General features: G+C 45.1%; 1 protein-coding gene across 2 annotated transcripts in view; it reads right to left on the bottom strand.

Annotated features, from left to right (window-relative positions):
- Positions 1-21,409, bottom strand: part of camkmt (calmodulin-lysine N-methyltransferase) — a 102,727-nt gene that overhangs the window by 31,569 nt on the left and 49,749 nt on the right. For both annotated transcript variants that reach the window (XM_076743907.1, XM_076743906.1), the window contains 2 exons: positions 1,889-1,949; positions 422-473 (listed from right to left, as the gene is read on the bottom strand). In XM_076743907.1, coding sequence (XP_076600022.1) covers positions 422-473; positions 1,889-1,949 — 113 coding nt within the window. The remainder of the gene's footprint in view (positions 1-421; positions 474-1,888; positions 1,950-21,409) is intronic.

The raw sequence follows: 21,409 nt of genomic DNA, 5'->3' as shown, positions 1-21,409 counted from the left end.
AACTGTTAGCAGACTTAAGAGCTGCTTTCAGCACTGATAAGCATTTAAAAAAAAAAAAAAATTAGACAAAAAAATCAGGAGGCTTCAACTAAGGATGGACTGACCCAGAATTTTACAAGATATTTAGTTAGGAGCAACCCAAAAGAAGCACTGAAGAGAAGATATGTGATCTACTGTTAATGTGATGTGGGTAAAGAGCGAGCATGGATACACTTGTGTACACGCACACACCAAAAGTGAATGGTATGTATATGAATAGGTATGGATACTGTGTGCCCATGCTGTTCGTGTATCGATTGGTGAGGGTCAGTTTCATTAGGGAAACCAAGACACTTCTGCAGGCACTGTGTATGTAAGTGTGTGTGTGTGTGTGTGTGTGTGTGTGTGTGTGCGCGCGCGTACATGCATGTGTGTCACTTACCATCAGCCCAGCAAGACAAGTCATACCTCCTCCTAACTCGCACACTGCACCCCTGAGAGACAGAGAGGGAGAGGGAGAAGAATGGAAGTGAGATTCGCATTGCTGAGCCGAAACTAGCAGTTTAGCACTAGCACACACACACAAGCACGCACCCACACGCACATACGGTACAGTAGATGCACGCGGATGTATACACACACGCACACGTGTTATCATACAAACGCATGCACACACACACACAGTCAACACAGCAGGGTAAGAAATATCAATTCAACCATCAACCTGAAAGCTGAATACTGAACATTGAGAAGCACAAGCTCAATCAGCGGGAATCTGAGAAAACACACACACACACACACACACACACACACACACACACACAGAGTCCTGTAGCTTGCTCATGCTCATTCAACCCCGCTCTCCATCCTCTTCCTCCTTTCATCTCCCCTTCCCCTCCATCTCTACCCCTGTCCTCTTTCATCCCTCCCTGCCTCCCTCCCTCCCTCGCTGACCTTCACTACGCTGCTCTGATCAATACCCCTCTCTTCCTCGCCTCCCGCCTCTTGAATGTTAAAACAGGAAATCAAAGGGTGACGTTCCACCTTGAGTGGAAATCAAAGGTGCCTGGGCGCTTTTCAGCCCTGTGCCGCAGGGCAGGCCAGCGCTCAGCAGACGAGAGCAGGGGAAAGAGCAACGCAGAACAACACAGCGTGGCATGGAACGGTGCGGCACGACACAACTGCCGAGCATTTACAGCCGGTCTGAGAGTCAGATTTAAATTAGGGACAAGCTCACCAATGACTGCATTTACAATATAATTCCTGAAATGCTGTCAAAACGTAGCAGATTATCAGGTTAAATGCAGAATAACTGGTATGTTTTGGTGTAATTACATTTGACAAAATAGTAAACGCCTGCTATTATCTCACATCAGCTGCGTGTTAGCCTTTCCAAGCATGTTGCTACTTCGCTGCCACCTCCCTGCTGCTAATTTGTGCTATTTCCTCTTTAATTTCACTGAAGAGGAGAAATATTTTCAAAGTGACTTTTCCAGCAGCCTGTCTAAGCTGCGGCTCCGCGGTCGGTTATCACAACAATTGCGACGCTTTCAATAAGTTTGCTCTTCCTGATTTGTATCATAAAGCAATTTCCTGTCATGCAGCAGGTTTGTGGTGAAATCAAACATGGTAGAAAGAAAGCCATTATATGCTGCCAAACATCTTTCTGAGGGTCTCATTTGTTTACAGTGCGACGATGTTTCAATATTTAAGCGGCAAATATTTTAAACTGTTGCAGGAAAGTGAAAAACTCTTCACTGAATTAGAATAACAACACACCCTGACACTCTAAACTGACACTTAAATGCAACCTTAAAAGCAGTGTCGTAGATCCTGATCCCTGTAATGACACACAGTCCTTGTTTTACTGTCGAGTCTCTTGACGACGGAGTGAGCAGGAACAACTCACCTGAACATGTGCCGCTTCTGCAGACAGTAATGAGCCATCACCTCTTCAGATGGCCACACACCTAAAACCAGAGAGAGACGGAGACAGAGAGAGATGGACTCAAGTTTCTGTCTGATGTTTATCCATTTCAGCTGCAGATATTTGTTTGCAGCCGTTTATCTGGCATCTCTAGCTTGACAAACTGCTTTTGATTCCAGTGTCTCAACATCAAAACACCTTAATATTGATATAAAACCCAAATAAAGACAATGAGTGTTCAGTGAAACATAATTGGATGCATTGTATTTTCCAGCCTGTGTTCATTTGCTTCTCTTGTGGTTTCCACCTTGCCTGTGATCCAAGGCTTCTCTGTCTCTGTGTGTCTGTCAGCCCGTCTGTCTATCCTAAATCCTTGCAACACACTCTCTCATTGGGCACTGTGTATGCAAGTGTGTGTGTGTGTGTGTGTGTGTGTGTGTGTGTGTGTGTGTGTGTGTGTGTGTGTGTGTGACAGAGGGTCCGGTGGGTGATAATCACAGCGTGCAGGCCTGTCTGGCTTATCACCTACTGTCAGCCCTTCTCCTTCTGCCGTGCATGTAACACACACTAACGCGCACACACTTGCATGCCTGGTGCTATTTTCCCTCTGTCTCTCAACACACACACACACACAAACACACACACACACACACACACACACATCTTGGCAGTAGAAAAAGTAAACATTCATTTGAATAAAACTTCAGCTTTTTGCTTCTGGCTTTGAACAAGAAGGTTCAGCTTGGCGCCGCCTGTGTGTGTTTGTGTGCACATATGCGCCTCTGTCTGCGTGTGTTTATATGAAGGAGTTGTTGAGAAAAGAGAATGTGGGGGGGGGGTATAGAAGGAGTTGGAGAAAGCAAGCGAGGGAGGGAGACAGAGATAGAAAATGAGCGAGGTAACGAGAGAAAACCAGGGAGGGAGGGTTCGAGGAGGAGAGAGAAAAGGTGGTAGTCGATATAATAAGCGGCTTACAGGCGGTCTCTCTTCACCTCATGGGGCAGACATCACTGCTCTCTCACTCTCCCTCTCGGCGTCTATCTCTCTCACCCGCTCTCCCCCTCGCTCTCTCTCTTCCCCCTCGCTCCGGTCCGCCAAGATTAGCTCAAGCAAGCAGGATTTAATAATGCCTATTGATAAAATGTCCAAATATTCCTTTTCCCCATTAGAAAAAAAAAAAAAAAAACACGCTTTCTACGTCTCGGCCTGACAGCGCACACACACACACACACAAACACACACAAATACAGTGACATCCCGAGTAGCTATACTGTGTGCCTGGAGAGTGTCAAGACATGTAAGGCTTAAACACGGTGACATTTTAAATTTCATCTGTTATTCCCCTTCAGCCCGGCGCTTGTCACACAGTACTGAAAACTTTACACCGCGTCACATCGGTGGTCGAACTAAACGTGTGCCGTTTGTTGTTGTTGTACATATTTACTGGATTTGTATTCTTCTTCTATAATTCAACACACTTTATTCTCAGTGAGTGTGTGTTAAAAGGATTCGGCTGAGGCTCTAATCAACTTGGATCTCTAAAAATTGGCTCACAAATTTAAGGTTAGCATTAGAAGTAAACAGTGTAGGGGACTATTATTTGGTGTGCTATTATGGCAGCAGAGCAGTGTATGGAAGCTTGAATAAAAATAAACTAGAGTGTACAATATCGCCAGATTTATCCTTTAATATGAAAAAAATGATACTTTGCTTAAGTAAGACTGACTGAAGAACTATATTTAACAGATTTGCAACATTGGGGAATCTCTATGACTAAGTTTACTCTCACATCAGTTCTCCATTATTTAATAGCCTGAATCCAAAAGCTTGAAAAAAGCTGCAACAGTGACATCACACAAATGATGAGCCCGAAGTCTTAACCTTGTCATTCTGTCATTAATCGAGACACACGCGTAAAAAGTAAGACAGCACGATGAATTCTAAAAATACTTATCGTTACATTCATCGAGACAATTCATCGTGACATAGATTTTAGGTGCACTTGTCAAGTCCCGTGTTTAAGTGGAATTTGTACTGCAGCTACAGATCAAAGCTTGAGGTGCAATTTTTTTTTTTACCCTGACGGAAAAGCAGCAGTAGCTCCATTCCAGTATTCACCAGGTAGAAGGAACAAATGGTTTAAGGCGTACAGACACTGGAGCTGCAGTCCCTGTTCACGTGGATTAAGTGCATGCGTGGGGTACTGTGGGTCTTAAGCTGCACCCTCATTCTTCCCCCTTAACTTTTACCCCTCCCCGTTTTGATTGTGTGTTCACATGAGAATGTAATGATGCCCCACTGCACACCTTTGCCCTGTCAAATGGCAGTTTAGCCCCTCCCCCCCTCCATCCACAGAGGCGTCACCATGACACTCCACATTAAGGACCACCCAAAAACATCTTGGGCAGATGAACAGTAGAGGGTGGTAATGCAGCATTAACATCCCACCCTGAAGCTGGAGGTGTCAGGGGGGAGAATTCGGACAAAGCCTTACTGTGCTGATCTTTCAGGTTGTTTAAACAGAACACCTGAAGTCTCTCTGCGATTATGATATCAAGACAAATAAGACAAGAGAACACTGTGGCCAAGAATTCAGAGCAGCACCAAGAACGTGACGTTCTAAACTGAACACTTCCTGCTTCGCTTTCATACCCTCTGCTGAGCGCCCGTTCCTGTCGGCTAACCGGTGTCCACGCTTCCAGATTAACTTTCTTTAATGCAAAGATATGTGCCTGCCTGTGTGTGTGCATGTGTATGAGTGTGTGAACACATGCATGTGTGTGAGAGTGAGAGCAAGACAGACAGCACTAAGTAATAAAGCTTTGTAAAGCATATGTGAACCTGATGGTTAATCCCCAACTCCAATAACATTAATAGCCCAGGGTGATAAAAAAAAAAAAACTATTTGTGTGCGCTGGTGTGTTTGTGTATGTGCGTGCGTGTGTAATAAGTATGTGGTACCTGTTTGTGTGTGTGTGTGTGTGTGTGTGTGTGTGTGTGTGTGTGTGCGTGTGTGTGTGTGTGTGTGTGTGTGTGTGCCTCCCAGGTCGAGGTGCACTGTAGGAAATGAAGGGATCAGGGGTAGAGAGCAGATTACTCTTCCTGAGGATAATGAAATTATTTCTCACCTTCAATTACTAGATGAGGAAAGAAAGCACTGTAGGTGTGTGTGCATGTGTGTATCAGCTTAATATAGTTATCGGTTCCAGGCGCTAAACCTTGTCAATGGTGTTACCCCGAAAGCCATATGTGCAGCTTATTGGGGTTGTGTGCTCAGAACATTGTTAACCGGCCTCTGGGTTGCTACTGTTGGTTTAAGACTAACTAAAACCTGCAAGACATTAAAAAAGTTACGTTTCTGTGACACAGAAGGTGTTTCTTATAAATATAATGTGTATCATATATGGTGGCTTTTCATGTTCGTTGGACAGGTGTTATACATGGGGAGGTTTGATAATTACTCCTGTGCAAACCTGTTTTTCCACTTTGTGGCTTTTTAATGCCGTTGTGCCATACAGCTGCACAATTCACTCAAAAACATATGACTGCATTCATGATTGTATTTTCAACCGCTGGCTGCCCAATTACTGGTGCCTATTTAACACTATAGTCTGATCACGGGCAACCTGCAAATATAACCTAACTGCTATTTCTAAAGGGGAAAAGTACTTTTATGTGTTTGCATGCTGTGGTAGTATTATTATCATTATTACTATTATTGACTTCAATTTCATTCATATTTAAATTCAATAAGACATTGGTTTCATGTGGAGGACATCTTATGTTGATTTACCGTACTTTATAGGTTTAAATGTGCGAGTGAAGGCAGTTTTCTGGACAAGAAGAATGTTCAAATGCAAAAAAAACAACATTTCCAAAGACGGATCAGTAGTGAACAAATCTAATGATCATCTCAGCACAAATGTCCCTGTGAAAATCTGTCACTATCACTTGATTTGATTTTGCATCTTGATTTGGCCTTCATAGACTCATTGACTGCCCAGCTTGCTATGGCAGAAAAGAACTTTTTCCAGTGTGCTGTAAACATGCACCAGTCAAAGCAGAACAGCTGAATACAAGCTGTGAGTCCTGCGAGCTGTCGCGTGCTGTCCATGCGTTTCTTGATGTTGTGCTTGCTTGGAAACAAGTCCTAAAGACATTCTTCATCCCTGGCATGCTTTATAAACTCACATACACCCAATGTTAACGGTAATGGAGGTAGGAGGCCTGCTGAACCAATCAGATTTATTGGTTGCAGCCATCCAACTCAATCTACAGTATAATGCATGTATGGTCCTAAACCCTCACCCCTCCACATCCTGGTGACCCGGGTCTGACCCTGGGAACTCCGCAACTTATAGCAGCGCTAATCTGGCCTCAGTAGCTATCAGTAATCACATGCACAGGGATGGAATTATCCATCCACCCCTCCGCTTACTGCTGCTTACCCAGGTTTGTGCCACGGTGGCAGCAGGCTAAGAAAGGTGACCCGGTCACCAAGGCATCCTTCTCCCCACCCACGTCCTCCAGTTCTTCCTGAGGGATCCCAAGTCAATCCAAGGCCAGGGGTCAGACAGCAGGGATTGAATTAGCTGAGGGGCTATTTCAAATATCTGAAGGGGATCCAGGTGCTATTTGTGGAGAGACAACCTGAAATAACTTACAGTCTAAGCCAAGCTAAGCTAACAGTACTTGACTGAGACAAGGCCCTTCTCAGTTCCAAGAATTAATTAAACAGAGCCTGAGCGATTTCCATTTAAGATCTGCTTAAGTGAGCTAGTGCTGCTAAAAGCAACGCTGATTGCAGCTTTTCAGACTTTTTAAATCTGCTGACAGAGTTAAAACTCTCTCCATGGGGCCCAAACGCTAAAAGACAGGTGATCTCTTATGGGTCTGATAAGTCTGGATCTACCGTCACAAAGGTCAGTTCACATACAATATATGACCAGACGATGACAATTGTGTTTGCTTTACCTTTTAATGACATGCATTACTGATGTCGGCTGCTGTGTTTGTAGTTCCACAGGAACTAACTTTTTTTTTTTTTTTTATCTCTGGACAATAAAATGTCTGTTTTTTGCTTTTCTTTCATCAGCCTCTGTCAGATCTCCTGCTGAGGACAGAATGCTGCTGTACGGTGCTATAGAAAAGATAGGATAAGTAAAAGAAAGAGGAGGAGGAGCAGGAAGATGAAGAAAGAGGAGAGAGATGATCAGGGTGGAGAAGAACAAGAACCAGAGTGAGGAGGACGGTGCAGGGAGGAATGGGGAGGGGATTTGGGGATAGAGGGAGGAAGTTAAGCAGGATGAGGGAAGAAAATCAGTGAAATTAAAGATGGGGCTCATAAGATGGGCTGAGGTACGACTGAACAGCAAGAGGAGAAAGAAAACGGGATGCAGAGATGAAGAAGCAGAAGAACAGGAGCCAAAATGAGGCAGAGAGAGGAGTGACAAAGAGAAAGAGGAGGAATGGGAATGAGAGGAGTAACTGGAAGGGAGGGTGGGTGAGGAGGATGGGAATGGATGGCAAAAAAATAAGCAAGGAAGAGGAGTGAGAGAGAGAAAGGTGTCAAGATGGGGTTAAGTGGGCCATGATGTTGCTTTGTGCACACACACACACACACACACACACACACACACACACACACACACACACACACACACGTGCCTCTATCACTATTACATACTGATACACACAAATACACACCTCTCTGATGGTTTCGTTCACACACACACACACACACACACACACACACACACACACAGTGTCTTTCCCTCCCCTCAGGCCCAGCGTGTCTTCAGGCTCCGTGGCTCTCTGGCGGTGATCCGTCTCCACATTAAGCGAGGCCTCAGATAATTCCTAAGCCTCCTCCATGGCCGATCCAATAAGGGATAAGGCTCTCGGCTGGCCATGATCAACTGACAATCTGTCCTCTCACACGGCTACTTTAGTGGAGGCCAGGATTACCCCAGCCAGCCCAGACAGGGTACACACAGTTCACAAGACCACAGAGATGATGTGTGTGTTAAAAGTGTGTGCATTTGTCAGTATGGGTATGCACGTGTGTGTGTGTGTGTGTGCATGGCACCACAGTGAGGCACAAGAGAGCTGGTTGCTGCACGTTGCTTGTGTCGCCACCGGCAGCTCAGGGGTTACAAACTGACACCAAGCAGTGAGATTTATGTGACAAAACAGTATGATCCTTAAAACACAGTACTTTGTAAAGGGTAACACTTTTACTGATTGGACTCTGTATTTTGATATTGAATGATATACGGCAGCAACAGTCTGTTTTCCAAACTGCTGTGCATTTTGGGACAAACACTGATATACATTATCATATAAAACAGCATCAATCTGCAACAAAAAATGTATTTTGGAGGTGGAGGAGCACACCAAAACTAGCAGCTGCAGTACCTCTCTTTAGACGTATGTTTGGATTATACCGCACAGAAGAGTCGAAGCAGTTTTTGTTGTAAATACGATGTACAGTACATTAAAACTATTTATTTCCACTAAATGAAGAGTTATTTCTATAATACTCTTTGCACCAAAGATATTGTATATCACTCCTAATATGCAATATGTCAATCAGGATTATTTGCTTGAAGGATTCATGGTAGAGTATGTTTTTGTCAAGTATTCGATTACTCCTCATCAAAGTACAATTTCAAGATTTAAGTGTATTTTCCAATTAGTTTTGCTGGAGAGAAATCTTACAAAGGTTTTACTATGAGGCACCTGTGAAGGGCTGGGCAAGCAAAGCAGAGCACTGCTCAGTCAATAGAGTCTGCTGACACTGAAATCTGTACAACGCTAAGATCTACGTCAAAAGAATTTCCGAGTTACAAGAGGAAAGGTGTAATCAGCCACAAGACTCTGAACAGCACAAAACACCAAGTATTAAAGACGTAGTCCAGCCTTTCAGGAGCCCTCATGCATATTAATCAATCAGGTGTCAACTGCAGTCAGGACTGACTGACTGGAAGCTGGAAAGCTGCAAAGCAAACACGAGTCGACGGGGATGAAGAACAAATGCTCCTGATTTCCTTTTCTACTATTTCAAAATCCAAAAAGCAAAATGACTTTTGGCCCGAGTCCGATTAGGTCAGGTTTTATTAAAGCTTGAACTATTAATAGCAGTATGTTAATCATAGCAATTACGAAATGATCAATCTGCCGGGCTGGTATGGTAAATACACATGCTGTGAATAGGCAGTTTAGATAGCCTATTCGCCTTTCACCAGAAGAGCCAGGCAACGTGTGATAAGCATCGACATTCTAGCCAACAGAGTCTGCCTTGGAGACACTCCTGATCCCTTTTTCCATTGGAATAGGCTCATTTTAGCACATACTCACACACACACACACACACACACACACACACACACATATATATACACACACATACACACAAACACGAACTCACACACACGCTTGGAGGACTGTGCAGGGCTTCGATAAGCGTGGCCCTTCTCTCTCTCTCTCTCTCTGAGTAAACATCGTTTTGGATTAGGCAGAGTATAATGAGAGCAGGGGGCTATCTGCCCACCACGCCTGCATTGTGGCCCCCCGCTCCTCTCTGAGGGGGCCGGGACCAATCTTTACTCTGCTATTTATCCCCCTCCTCTGATAGCTTACTTATCTGCTGCAAAATGCCAGGGCTGACTGCCTGTCTAACTGCCCCTATAACTGTCTGCTTGCCTCCTTGTCTGCCTCATTCCACGCCTGTCTGTCTGCCGTCCTGTCTTCAAGCCGGCGAAAGCATTAAGACAAATGTGTGACTACATCTCATTTTACCTCTGCTCTATCTGCCTGTCAGCATCTACGTGCCCGACTCTTTTCCTGAACGTGTGGCGCAGCTGCAGAGGACTGCGCTGCAATAGGAGTGACATTATAAAAGTAATGATATATGTAGAGCAAGCACGAGCACTTTTCTTCGCACTGCTATGGAATGTCATAGTTTCCTAATATGTGTGCAAGCACCAAACCTGATATTACAGGCTACTTTATTAATGTTACACATCCTTTCAGGCAAGAGTTCACCTCCATACAGTGTTTTATTTAACACCAACCCTTAAAAACCTACAAAAACGGGTGATGTGCTTTAGAAAATGTACACATCTTTCTGTTTTTATGTCCGTCGTGCACTTTTTTTTAAAGAAAATGAAGAAAAAAAACTGGGTTCTCAAGCTGTAACTGGTATTCATGTTTACGTAATATCAATATTTTACTATTTACTATTAACCAGCTTCCTTCGCTACCTATCCCATCATGCCTTGCACTTCTCATTGGCAATGAATAGAAGTAGAGAGCGCACACTTGATGGAAAAAGAAAGAAGATGGGGGAAGAGAGGGTTGCAGGAGGAGAGTTGAATAAAGTGCGGAGAAAGAAATAGACGGAGGGAGGGAGAGAGACACGGCGGCGCGGAATTACAAAGAGGAGGAACGATCGAATGAGAGGGGAGGGAATGAGATGTGGGGAGAGACAGGAGGAGACAGAAACAAAGAGGGAGTTTGACATGTGGCTAATAGACATATCAGCACTGAGGTGTGGGGTTTAGCTGGCAGACGAGGGCTTTGCAGAGCCTCATTCATTGATTAGCATACGGAGAGTGGCATGGGGCCGTGTGACAACCCCAGATTACGCCACGTTCACGCACACACACACACACACACACACACACACACACACACACACACACACACACACACACACACACACACACAATGTAGATTGCCACAGATTGCATCTCTCTCCTTCCTTGGAGAAAGGCAAGGATGTCAAATTACAGGGTGTCACCTGCACCAAGCTATCTAGTTTCTTGAATGTTAATATATATAAACAATTAGGGCAGGAGAAAGAGAACAAGGGATGAGTGGGGGTGATGGAAGGAGAAGGAGGAAGATGGAGAGCAGAGGAGGAAAGAGAGGGAGAAAACAGATGGGACAGTGTGAGGAAGGAGAGGGGAGACTGGGAGGGTGAAAGGGGCAGGAGAGGGGAGTCGGAGAAGGTAGAAAATGGGAACAGTGCACAGGGAGGAGGAGGAAGAGGACAGCTGAGATTAAAATGACTGATGAGAGGTTCTTGTTTCTTGGATCACAGGAAAAGTATGAAACAATATGAGAAAGCCTGACAGCTGCCACTGAGCCCCTCCCTGCCTTCAGCCTGCCATGTTCGCTCTTCTGAATGTGAACCGATGTGAAATGGAAAAAAACAGAATCATCTTGCCTCCAGCAAAGTCCAGGAACAATATGCACTGATATACCATAAAAACGTTTGATCGTTTAATTGATATCAATGTTCTCCTACATTTTGAAGTCTTTATTTCAGATACATTTCACCATCCACGTCCGTGTTAGCGTCAAATTTGAATTTAAAAGAATACCCAATCTGCATCATATGTGTGAAAACTGTCCTATTTCGGCCTTACTGTCAATATCCTGTCACTGTGCCATCTGATGATAGTCATCTTAATGCAAGTGTCACCCTATTTGACATCGAAAACACCAGTTGTTTGAGCAGAAATTGGTGCACTGGGTAGGCTTTGCTTAAAAAAAAAGCACTTCTGAAACGAGCCCCATCTCCAAATAAATGAGATTGTGGAAGGCGAAAACACACCAACACCTGAAGCCGTGGCAGTTGGTCTGGTGTTACACGGCTGCGACCTCGGTGCCTGCTGAGTGCTTTCCTGCTTTAACTACAATAAAAGCATTTGTACCAAATAATGCAAGTTGTACATTCACTGTTCAGTGTCTGTATTTCTTGTTTGCTCACAAAGTCCGTCCCTGAACATTGAATTTAATCCACATCCGCGAGTGATGCAAGGGCAAACATGTAGGTGTGTTACAATACACACATCACTGGCATTGGTGTGGCTGCATTCAGAGCATAACTGCTGGTCCCTCATTTCTTATTTAACCATGAGGATCTGATAAATGTTTACTCGGTAAGTTGTTTACTGAAAAACTGAGCTCAGATCAGCAAGAACGGAAATGGATTGTGTTCAGTGATGTGATCTGTGGTGTAAAAGTACCACCTTATTCATACAAAAGGACATTTTCACTATCAGTTACTCTGCTGGTATTTTTCTCAACTACGTGATTAGTCATTTTGTGAAGGAAATTTGAGAAAATTCCAAAACCAGTCATCCAAAACCTCCAAATATTATATTATATAGCAGCAAATCAAGGCATCTGAGTAGCTGGAACCAGCAAAGTTTTTTTTTTTTTTAAGAATATTTAATTTTATTTAATAGTGCTGCTGGAGGGAGACAGGAAGGAGGGAAGAGAGCGGAGATGGCATCGAACCAGGCCAGCCTTGGTAGACAGGGTGCACCCTCTACCAGGTCAGCTATCAAGGCGCCTCCACTGTTAGAGATTATTTGAAGTAATGTGATTAAAGACTAATCGACAGCTCTTAAACCAACATGGACGAGAAGCCCTTCATGTGCACATTTCCCACACCTGTGGAAGCTCCATCTGCAGGTAAAGACCGAAAACTCCACAACAGCTGCAAATTCAACCTTGAGGGTGAGATTGTTGTCGTCAACTACCACCTGATTGGATAATGATTCTATTACCAGTATGAGGTGTGTATACATGAGTGTGCATAGTTTGGGGTAAAACCATGTCTGCCTCATGCGTGTTTGCACTCCTGTGAGCCGATTATGAGCTGTATACCACAAAGTCATCAAAATTCAAAGAGGGAGGCGACTGACGGAGGAAGAAGAGGATATATTCAGGAAGAGTGGCAGAAACGGGGAGTGGGTGACAGAGGCAGGAGACAGAAATCACATCTACACCACCAGAGCATCCACGAGTCTGCCCAACAACTGCACTGATGCCTTAAACATGAGACCCAGATTTTCTATCTCGGTGAAGAGGTGCCAGGGGAAGAGGAGAGGAGAGCGGGGGGAAGACGTGATACAGAGGAGAGGTTATAGGGAGCAAAGGGAAGGGTGGGTGGATACAGAGACGGGGCTGCTGGGGGACAGATTGTCAAATTGACTGTGGAATGTGTTTTAACTGTGTAAATTGACTGTTAACGTTCTCAATCGAACATCGAATACACGTCCGAGTATTGTTGTGCTGTCCAGGGGCTGCAAAGCAATGACTGGGTTATGTGTCTTCCTCCGGTGCACCATGATGTCACTACAAACAACGCTTTCAGGGGAGGGGAGAGGGTTTTATTTAAAGCTGCAGCTAAGGCTTAATCTGGATCTGAAGTATTTCGCTGATTCATCAGTGGATTGTTTGGTCAATAAAATGTCAGAAAATGACAATTTTCTAAAGGCCAAGGTAGCATCCTGACTTTGTTACGTCTGAGTAACAGTCCAAAGCTCAAAGACAAAGAAAAGCAGCAAATCCTTATAATTCACAAGGCGGAAATAGAGAATGTTTGGCAGTTTTGCTTGAAAAATGACTTAAATAATGGATTTAATCATGAAAAATGAGCTCCATTCTCTTCCCCCTCACTCTGGGTGGAGAAAGGGGAGAGGGCTCAGGCAAAAACAGCAAAGACGATTCTAAATATAAGCTTGTTGAATCTCAACTCTCAAAGATTTCAGAGCACACCATGTGGGACGGGACAACAGACGAGAGGAAGGAAAATTCGGCCTCTGGTTTAGTGACTTTACAGAAAGTCTTATGGAACCCAGTCATATACTGTGAATGCTGTGCTGATCCACTTGGAATGATTGGCTGCCTGCAGGGTCACCCCAGCCCGTGATTGGCCACTTAGTTTCACGCTCCAACCAACATCAAGCTGGCCGATTAAAATTTCCTACGGGCATATTTGGTGGCTTGTGTGTTCAGATGAGCAGCTGCTTTCCCAAACGCTGCACTGTCGATCGCTTGCCAGCCTGCATGTTTGTTGGAGTCTTTCCTGAAATTGTATTATTTAAGCAATCATGTTGCAATTAAAGTGTGAAAAAGATGGGTTTAAAGGTGCATTTAAACTTTGGTACAGGCAGAATATTTGCAAGGTTGGCTTTGATTTTACTTCAGCAGTTTGTCGACTGAATCACCTCGCTGATCCCCCGTCAAATCTGGTCCCAGTCCGGCCATTCCACATATTTCCTGAATATCATAACACTGGTCTGACGTTTGAAAAGGATGACAGGCCAAAGAACCACGCATGACTTGATAGTGAGTAAACTAAAATGCTTTCAGAAGTCTCAGCAAAGACCGGTGTTGAGGGCTTAGAGAAGGTGAGAGCAGGACAGGAAAAAGGTTAATGGGGTGGATTGTGGGTAAGTTTGCAGGCTGAAGGATAGGTGATTCAAATGGGTGCAGGCAGCGGTGATTGGGAGGAGGAGTGGTGGTGGCAGGGTGTTAATTTGGGAGGTTCAGAAAAGGAAGGAGACCCCCGGGGGCTCTCTGTCGCTCTCTCTCCCTCAACTGAAATAAACTGCACTGCGACAAACTCGCCATGAGAGGCCAGCGAGTGTGTGCACATGTGATACAGCAGTGTGTATTTCTTGGCTGAGTTAGCGTCTGCCTGTGTGTGCGTATTTGCATCTGTGCGTGCGGGCGCGTTCGCGTGTGTGTGCAGAGGGCTGCCTGAAGGCTCCCTGTGTGCAGGCGTTTCATTGGAGAGGCAGATGAGCAGGGCAGATATCCCGGGGCGGCCTGGCAGTGGCCAGAGCTTTATCTGAGCTGAAATGATTTTAGCACTCCGTTTTGGAGCACTAACCCAGGAGCAATGTCACCCCATCCTCCTCCTTCTCCCAATCCTTTTCTCCCTCCTTCGTTCTTTCTCTGTCACTTTGTCATTTTCAGTCTCTCTTCTGCTACTTCTTCTTTTATCTCTCCTGTCTTTTTCTATCTCTGGCTGGCTGCTGCTGAGGAGAAACAGGAGACAGGAAGAGGCACAGAACGACGGAGTTAATTATTTCTGGATGTGTATGTTTGGTTTGTTCTGCTTTTTGTGCTTTCATTGATGCTGTGTAATATTTAAAGGGCTTAAGACATATCTTAAATCAAGGAAACATGATTTTTTTCTTACCAAGCAGTTTTTTTCGTTCACTTGTTTCAAGCAATTTTAATTATCTTTGTAAATTATTGTAACTTCTAACTGAGATTTTATTACTCGTTCTGAGTAACTTGATGCTTAAAACCAGAATTTCTAAAGTATAAAGCTGTCTGATCGACACTGACGAGTACAAAACTGCTTTATTGAAATCAGATTTTCTTCATATCCTGAAAAATTTACTTGTTTTTAGTCAGACTGCACTACTTTTAAGATAACTGTGGGCTCTTTCAGACCAGATATTTTTTGGTAAGTGATATTTTCCCCTTGTTTTTCAGACCTGACTTTCTGCAGTGTACTCTCTGATATGTCAAAGTGAGAGTGAGAGAGGAGGCAAAAAAGAAACACCAGAGATTAATATTGTGCACCAAAGTCAAGGGCTACAGCTAACGATTATGTTCACCATCAGCTGATCTGCGGATTAGGTTTTGGATTAATCAATGAATGGTTTTGGTCTAGAAAATGTCAGTCTACCAAGAGTCTGAATCCCAAAGATGCTTGGTTTGACATCATAGAAGACTGAGAAGCAGAAACCAGAAACTTTTCTTTCTCAGGGAGAAACACGGGCGCTTTAAACTGATTTGCTTGCTGAGGATGCAGTTACACACCTGTCTTGCAGGAAACATGACTTACCAACACATTTTCATACCTTAGCTTTTTAATGACTATAATATATTAATAACTAAGTTTGAAATCACATTGTATAGCATCCCTGGTGCACCCCTGGCTGTGATGATGTAACATGATTGCCTGCCAGTGAAGTCAGGTAGGTTTCTGAAACCCTGCCAGTCGGAAACACTGACATTAAGTGGCGCTCCGGTGCATTTTCCCAGCAGGAGGTTGGACATTCACAGTTTCCTGGTGGTCAGGAATTCAACATTACAGGAAGACTAATCCACATGGAACCTCCCTCACACTCCACCTCCTACTCCTCCGAGCTCCACGTATTTATTGCCTTTACGTAATGTCCCGTATTTTACATGAGGGGCTCAGGCAGAGGCTCGCTGGTCTCCAGCAATCAGAGCCGTCATCATGCTGGGTCGATGGCTTGGGCCCGACAAGCAGCAGCAGCGTAGATGGCACCTTTCACACTCCTCCTCTCTCATCTCAACTCCCCACTCTCCCTTCCACCCCACCACCACCACCACCACCCACCACTGGCCACCCCTCTCTCTCTCTCTCTCTCTCTTTCTCTACCTCTCACTGCAGTTACCTTGACTGCCACATGGGGAATTAAGTGGTATTACGAGGAAAGGCTTCTAGCTGAGCTTAACTGCATTACAAGAACAGGTAACATACCCTGAGAGGGAGTGTGTGTGTGTGTGTGTGAGAGAGAGAGAGAGAACAAGGGGAAAGAGGGTGGAGGGACGAAGGGTTCTTGTGGGTGCGAGAGAGGGGGAGAGAGAGAAAAGGGGTCTTAAGTGAATTGTCAACTCAAACGCTCTAATCACAGTGAAAGCTCCGGACAAAGAGCACCCACGGACACCAACGGAGAACACCCTGGGGGCAACGAAAGGCCACTTAGCCCTATCTGACTCCCTCTCTACCTCCGTCTATCTGCTTCCCTCTCTTTCTCTCACCATATACAGAGGCGGGTCTCTTCAAAATAATACCCTCCACAACACCTGAGAGAGGAGGGGAGGGAGAGGGGGGAATGGAAGAAAGGGAGGGGAAATGAACATATACAGCATTGTGAATATATACAACACGAGGCAGGCAGGCAGCTAGATTAATCCCCGGGCTACAGGACTACATGAATGACGTGGAGGAGAGAGAACTGGTCAGGAGACAACCGGGGCGGCCTGGGTTCGATCCCAGCTCGGGCCCTTTGCTGCATGTCATCCCCTCTCTCCCCCTCTGCCTTTCCCGTTTCTCTCCAGCAGTAGCAAAAAAAAGAAATGCCAAAAAAATCAGAAAGAAATGACACTTGCTCCTCAGCAGCTCTGAGGAGTTTCTAACAGAGCCCACCACTGGCCTCCATTCTGGCCCTCGGCAGCTCCGCAGGACGTCCACTTTCCATAAAGCCCATAGGCAGATCACTGGCTCCCCAGGGCTAGGCAGCCATGATGGCTCTATTCAACAGTCCTGCTAATGCTATGCTGATTGTCTGCGCACAGCTAGCATGTTGTGTGGCTAAGCATGGGTCATTTCCTCATTTCCCCCATGTCTCTTTTCAAATTTCCAGGCAGGGAGGGCCTTTACTTGGCGAGCGACGGAAGGTGACGAAAGATGGAGGTTTTTGCACGCTAGAAGTCAAACTGGAAAATCACAATGGTAGACAAACGCACAATCACTGACAAGCAATTAGAATACTGAACGTAGAAATCGTTTAAAACACGTCTGCAGAATCCGAAGCAAACGCACCGCAAAGTTGCCTGTGCCCCCTTCAGAGTGTGTCCATTGTGCAAGGTGACAAAGGAGCGCTCACACAGCCAGACTGAAACATAATGGATGTGGCCCCTTGGTCCACTACTTATTGTCCCACAGTGGACCTCCTTCTTCACACGTGTGTTTGTGTGTGTGTGTGTGTGTGTGTGTGTGTGTGTGTGTGTGTGTGTGTGTGTGTGTGTGTGTGTGTGCGTGCGTGTGTGTCTGCCTGTGAGTGTGTGCGTGCTCACTTGGGGCACTTCTGCACTGTAAATGTAGCCAGATGAGGAAAAAAAACACAAAACAGCTCTGGAGGCGGATGCCAGTGATGGACAGATGATTTAGATTTCTTGGGTTAAGTTTTGACTGTTTTTTTTTGTTTTTTGTTTTTTTTTCTTCAGGGTTCAGGTCCATTTTCAGTTTGGTAATTCTCCAGTTCACGTACTCGTTCACTCAGCCCTGCCCAAATATTGCTGTTAGAGGAGTTAATACAGATGTTTTGATCCCTTTTTGCTGTTAAACTCTGTCATTTCTGTATTTAAATTTGTATCTTTGTTGACTCAAAGCCGACTGTTGTTCTCCTCGAAGGAGCAAGCTGCAACTTTTCTGACTTTTCTGACCTCCTTTTAAGCCAAAAGGAGAATTCATAAAAATTCACAACATTTTCCTTTCAAGTGCCTGCTGATGAAAATATTTTAATATCTGAGTGACAATGCACATGGCTGCACACGCATTCTGTACAAGTGACCCTGCACTTTGTTACTGACTATAGAGGAATGCACTTGAATTCCTGCTTTGATGAGTAATTTGCACTCAAGGAGACACACTACTGTCTTCCTGTCTTCCATTGGTGTCCGGGGGCCTGAAAGTCTGAGAGAAGAAATGAAAGAGAGGAAAGGGCAGAAAAGAGAGAAAAGGAGGACAGAAGATAAGACAGGGTATGAAAAAAGAGAGAAAAACACTGAGCAACAGAGAGTGAAATGGAGAAATGGAGAAGGGCAGAAGGGGTGGGACAACACGAAAAGAATACTTTAACTCCCAGTGAGAGTGAGATTGTGTATGACACCAAACCCAGGCAACATACAGACAGCATGGCACTGCAGCCGGGCACCGACGGCTGTGATGAATATTTCATGTTAGAGATTGGAACTTACTGAAACGGCACCCATGAAGTGTGCATGTGGATATATGTGTATTTGTGCATTTATCTTGGTCCCTCTGGAGAAGCGTGCCAAGTAGGGTCGGGCGACCGGACAAATACAGCAGCTTTTGGAGATTGAGTCCATCGCCGGTTGTTTTTTTAGGATGATTTTTGTCATTTCAGTTTGCTAATCAGTTGCACAGTCACACTCATCATATTCCTATACGAGTCAGGTGATCTCTTGTCTTTAAATGTTCTCACGGTCACAGCACAGAAAGCATAAACTATAGCATCTTAATTAAAGAGACATGTCTTAACTTTGTCACAGTGGAGCTTCTGAAGCTGCGTTCGAGCCCGCTGTTCAGAACTTTAACAGTGAGCTGCGAGGAATTATGAAGTTTCAGGGTGCTACGGAGAGTGTACCGTTAAACATGGCAAGGCACACACATATGGGTCACGGGCAACTGGAAATGTTTGAGAGCTGGTTTATACTATGGTGCTAATGATCACACACACACACACACACACACACACACACACACACACACACACACACACACACACAGTGCTGAACATTTTTCTTCCTTTAGGGTGACGTTGTTGGGTTGGACTGACTTGCACTGTTTGATAAGTGACAGAAGCAGGCAGACAATAGCCAACTGTCAGAGCCTTGAGAGGAGTGGGAGGGAGGGAAGAGTGTGCGCGCGCACACACACACACACACACACACACACACACACACACACACACACACACACACGCGCACACACACACACACAGAGTCCGGGTCAGTAATTGAGTGGGAGGGATAAACCCTCCTCATTCTTTCTGTTTGCCTGTCCCCCTTCTCTCTCTTGCTTTCAGCCTCTCTCTCTCTCTCTCTCTCTCTCTCTCTCTCTCTCTCTCTCTCTCTCTCTCTCTCATATACACACACACACACTCTGTAACACACCAGTCACCCCATCATCATCCAGGAAGACCAATTTGTTGCCACGAGTTACCAGCAGGGTCCGGGACAATGTCAGCTGTCAGTCAGAGCGGGCGAGGCCTGTCATTGGTTTGGTGGTCACCAGTGGTTACAGATGATGCTGCTTAGTTAGTGAGATGATTTACTGTGTAGCCTGGCAGCAACTTTAAGTCCACACACACACACACACACACACACACACACACACACACACACACACACACACACACACAGGCAGTCTAAATTTGCAGAATAAAAAAATACAAACTTGCGCACATACACAAACACACACACAGTGCCTTGAATAAAAAAGCAATATAAGATAGAGAATAAAAATGCATTGGTGCTGCCCGTATCAGACGAAACAGAGCGACATTGAGATTAAGCGTCACACTGCTGAGAGAGAAACGGAGATGTGAATAGTGAAAGGCAAGATATCATACATTTATTTTCAACAGGGATGGGAGGTGATTGACTGAGGAAGGCTGTGAATGAATCTGTGTGTGTGTGTGTGTGTGTGTGTGTGTGTGTGTGTTTGCGTTCTGGCCCTAGGGTCGTAGCGGACATATTGACACAAAATAAACAGCGCTCAATCTCCCGGCCTGTGATTGCTGCTCCGGTGTCAAGATAAGTCCTGGGCCCGTGGCAGCCGAGAGACCGGCCGCTTGCTCAACAATACAGGACGGAGAGGGAGGAGCAGAAAAGAGGAGAAGCACGCAACGTCAACATCTGACCGGCTCCCCTGCGCCTCTGCACGGTAGCGTCTCTTTGCAAGTCCAATATCAATGCAGGAACTGTCTCGTTACACTACAAACACCGTACTCAAGCTTTCCTTCAGATTTTGAGCTTTGCAGCAGTTACAGTCCTGATGTGACCAAATCCTCCGACCCAGCTGTGTTTGAAGTGGTCGGGGTTAAACCAAACAAGCCTCGTGTTCTCGACTTTTAAGACTTTGGGTCCTGTTTTAGCCGTGAAACAGGCTGGTTGACGCGGACTGTAGATCAGAGGTCGTGGTGATTAATAAATACACTCTCAGCCTGTCATATCACTGGTCTCATAGCGCTGAAACAGCTGAGCCAATCACAGTGATGCATGACGACAACAGCTCAACAAACACAGTGAAGAAATGGCAGCAACAACAGAGGCTATGAGGAGTTACGGCCGACCTGTCTGATGGTGTGCGTGGTTATTCTGTAGCGACCTGCTGCCATTTGCACATGATTTAATCAAGGCAAACACGCTGGACGGCTGTGCGTGATGGCACTTCTCTCTGGCGCGGTGCTTCTCAAATCAGGGGCTGCAGATTTATCAGATTATCTGTCCTGCTGCCTTCAGATGGCTGCAGGGATTTAATGAGCTAAAAGAGATTTTCTTACAGTATAAAGCAGCTGTGGACTACAGATACTGCAACAATCACTCATATTAATTTATAGAGCAATGCAGGCTGATTTAACGATAATTCCTGCTTTATCCACATTAAATGTTGTTTTTCTGCCGATGTGAACGCACCTACTGGCTGGACAGTGTTACATTAAAATTGCTTATTTACATTTTAAGCATTACTCCAGCATGTCTACACATTTGCTCCAGGCTCTTCCTGATATAATCTCCAAAGAGGCAGCAGATAGCCAGAAACAGTCCTGGTTCTGAGGCGTCTAATCTCAACAACTCGCTTTGTGCCGCCTCATCTGAATGAACCTCCCACCTGTTTGCACCTGCTCTCCCACCTGTGCACTGTGCACTCCACACAGACAGGAATCTCAAGGTTAGGTCAGACCACTGCTTGCACTGGTCATTGAGCCACCTTTGATTACACCATTCACATGAACAGATATTCTTTTCCAAACATCGGTGTCGAACAAGGCTGCAGGTTCAGATTTTTCCACAGATTGTTGAGATCTGGAATAAAATGGACTGAAATGTCTGCAAGCTGAGTCCAGCTTAAAGGAGACTTTTGTGATATAGGTTTCTAAACAAAACACAAGAGCTTAGAAA

The sequence above is a fragment of the Chaetodon auriga genome, chromosome 11 (genome assembly GCF_051107435.1).
Source record: "Chaetodon auriga isolate fChaAug3 chromosome 11, fChaAug3.hap1, whole genome shotgun sequence".
In the NCBI taxonomy this organism is placed as follows: Eukaryota; Metazoa; Chordata; class Actinopteri; order Chaetodontiformes; family Chaetodontidae; genus Chaetodon; species Chaetodon auriga.
The sequence above is the reverse complement of the archived record's forward strand: the minus strand, read 5'-3'. Positions and strand labels throughout refer to the sequence as shown.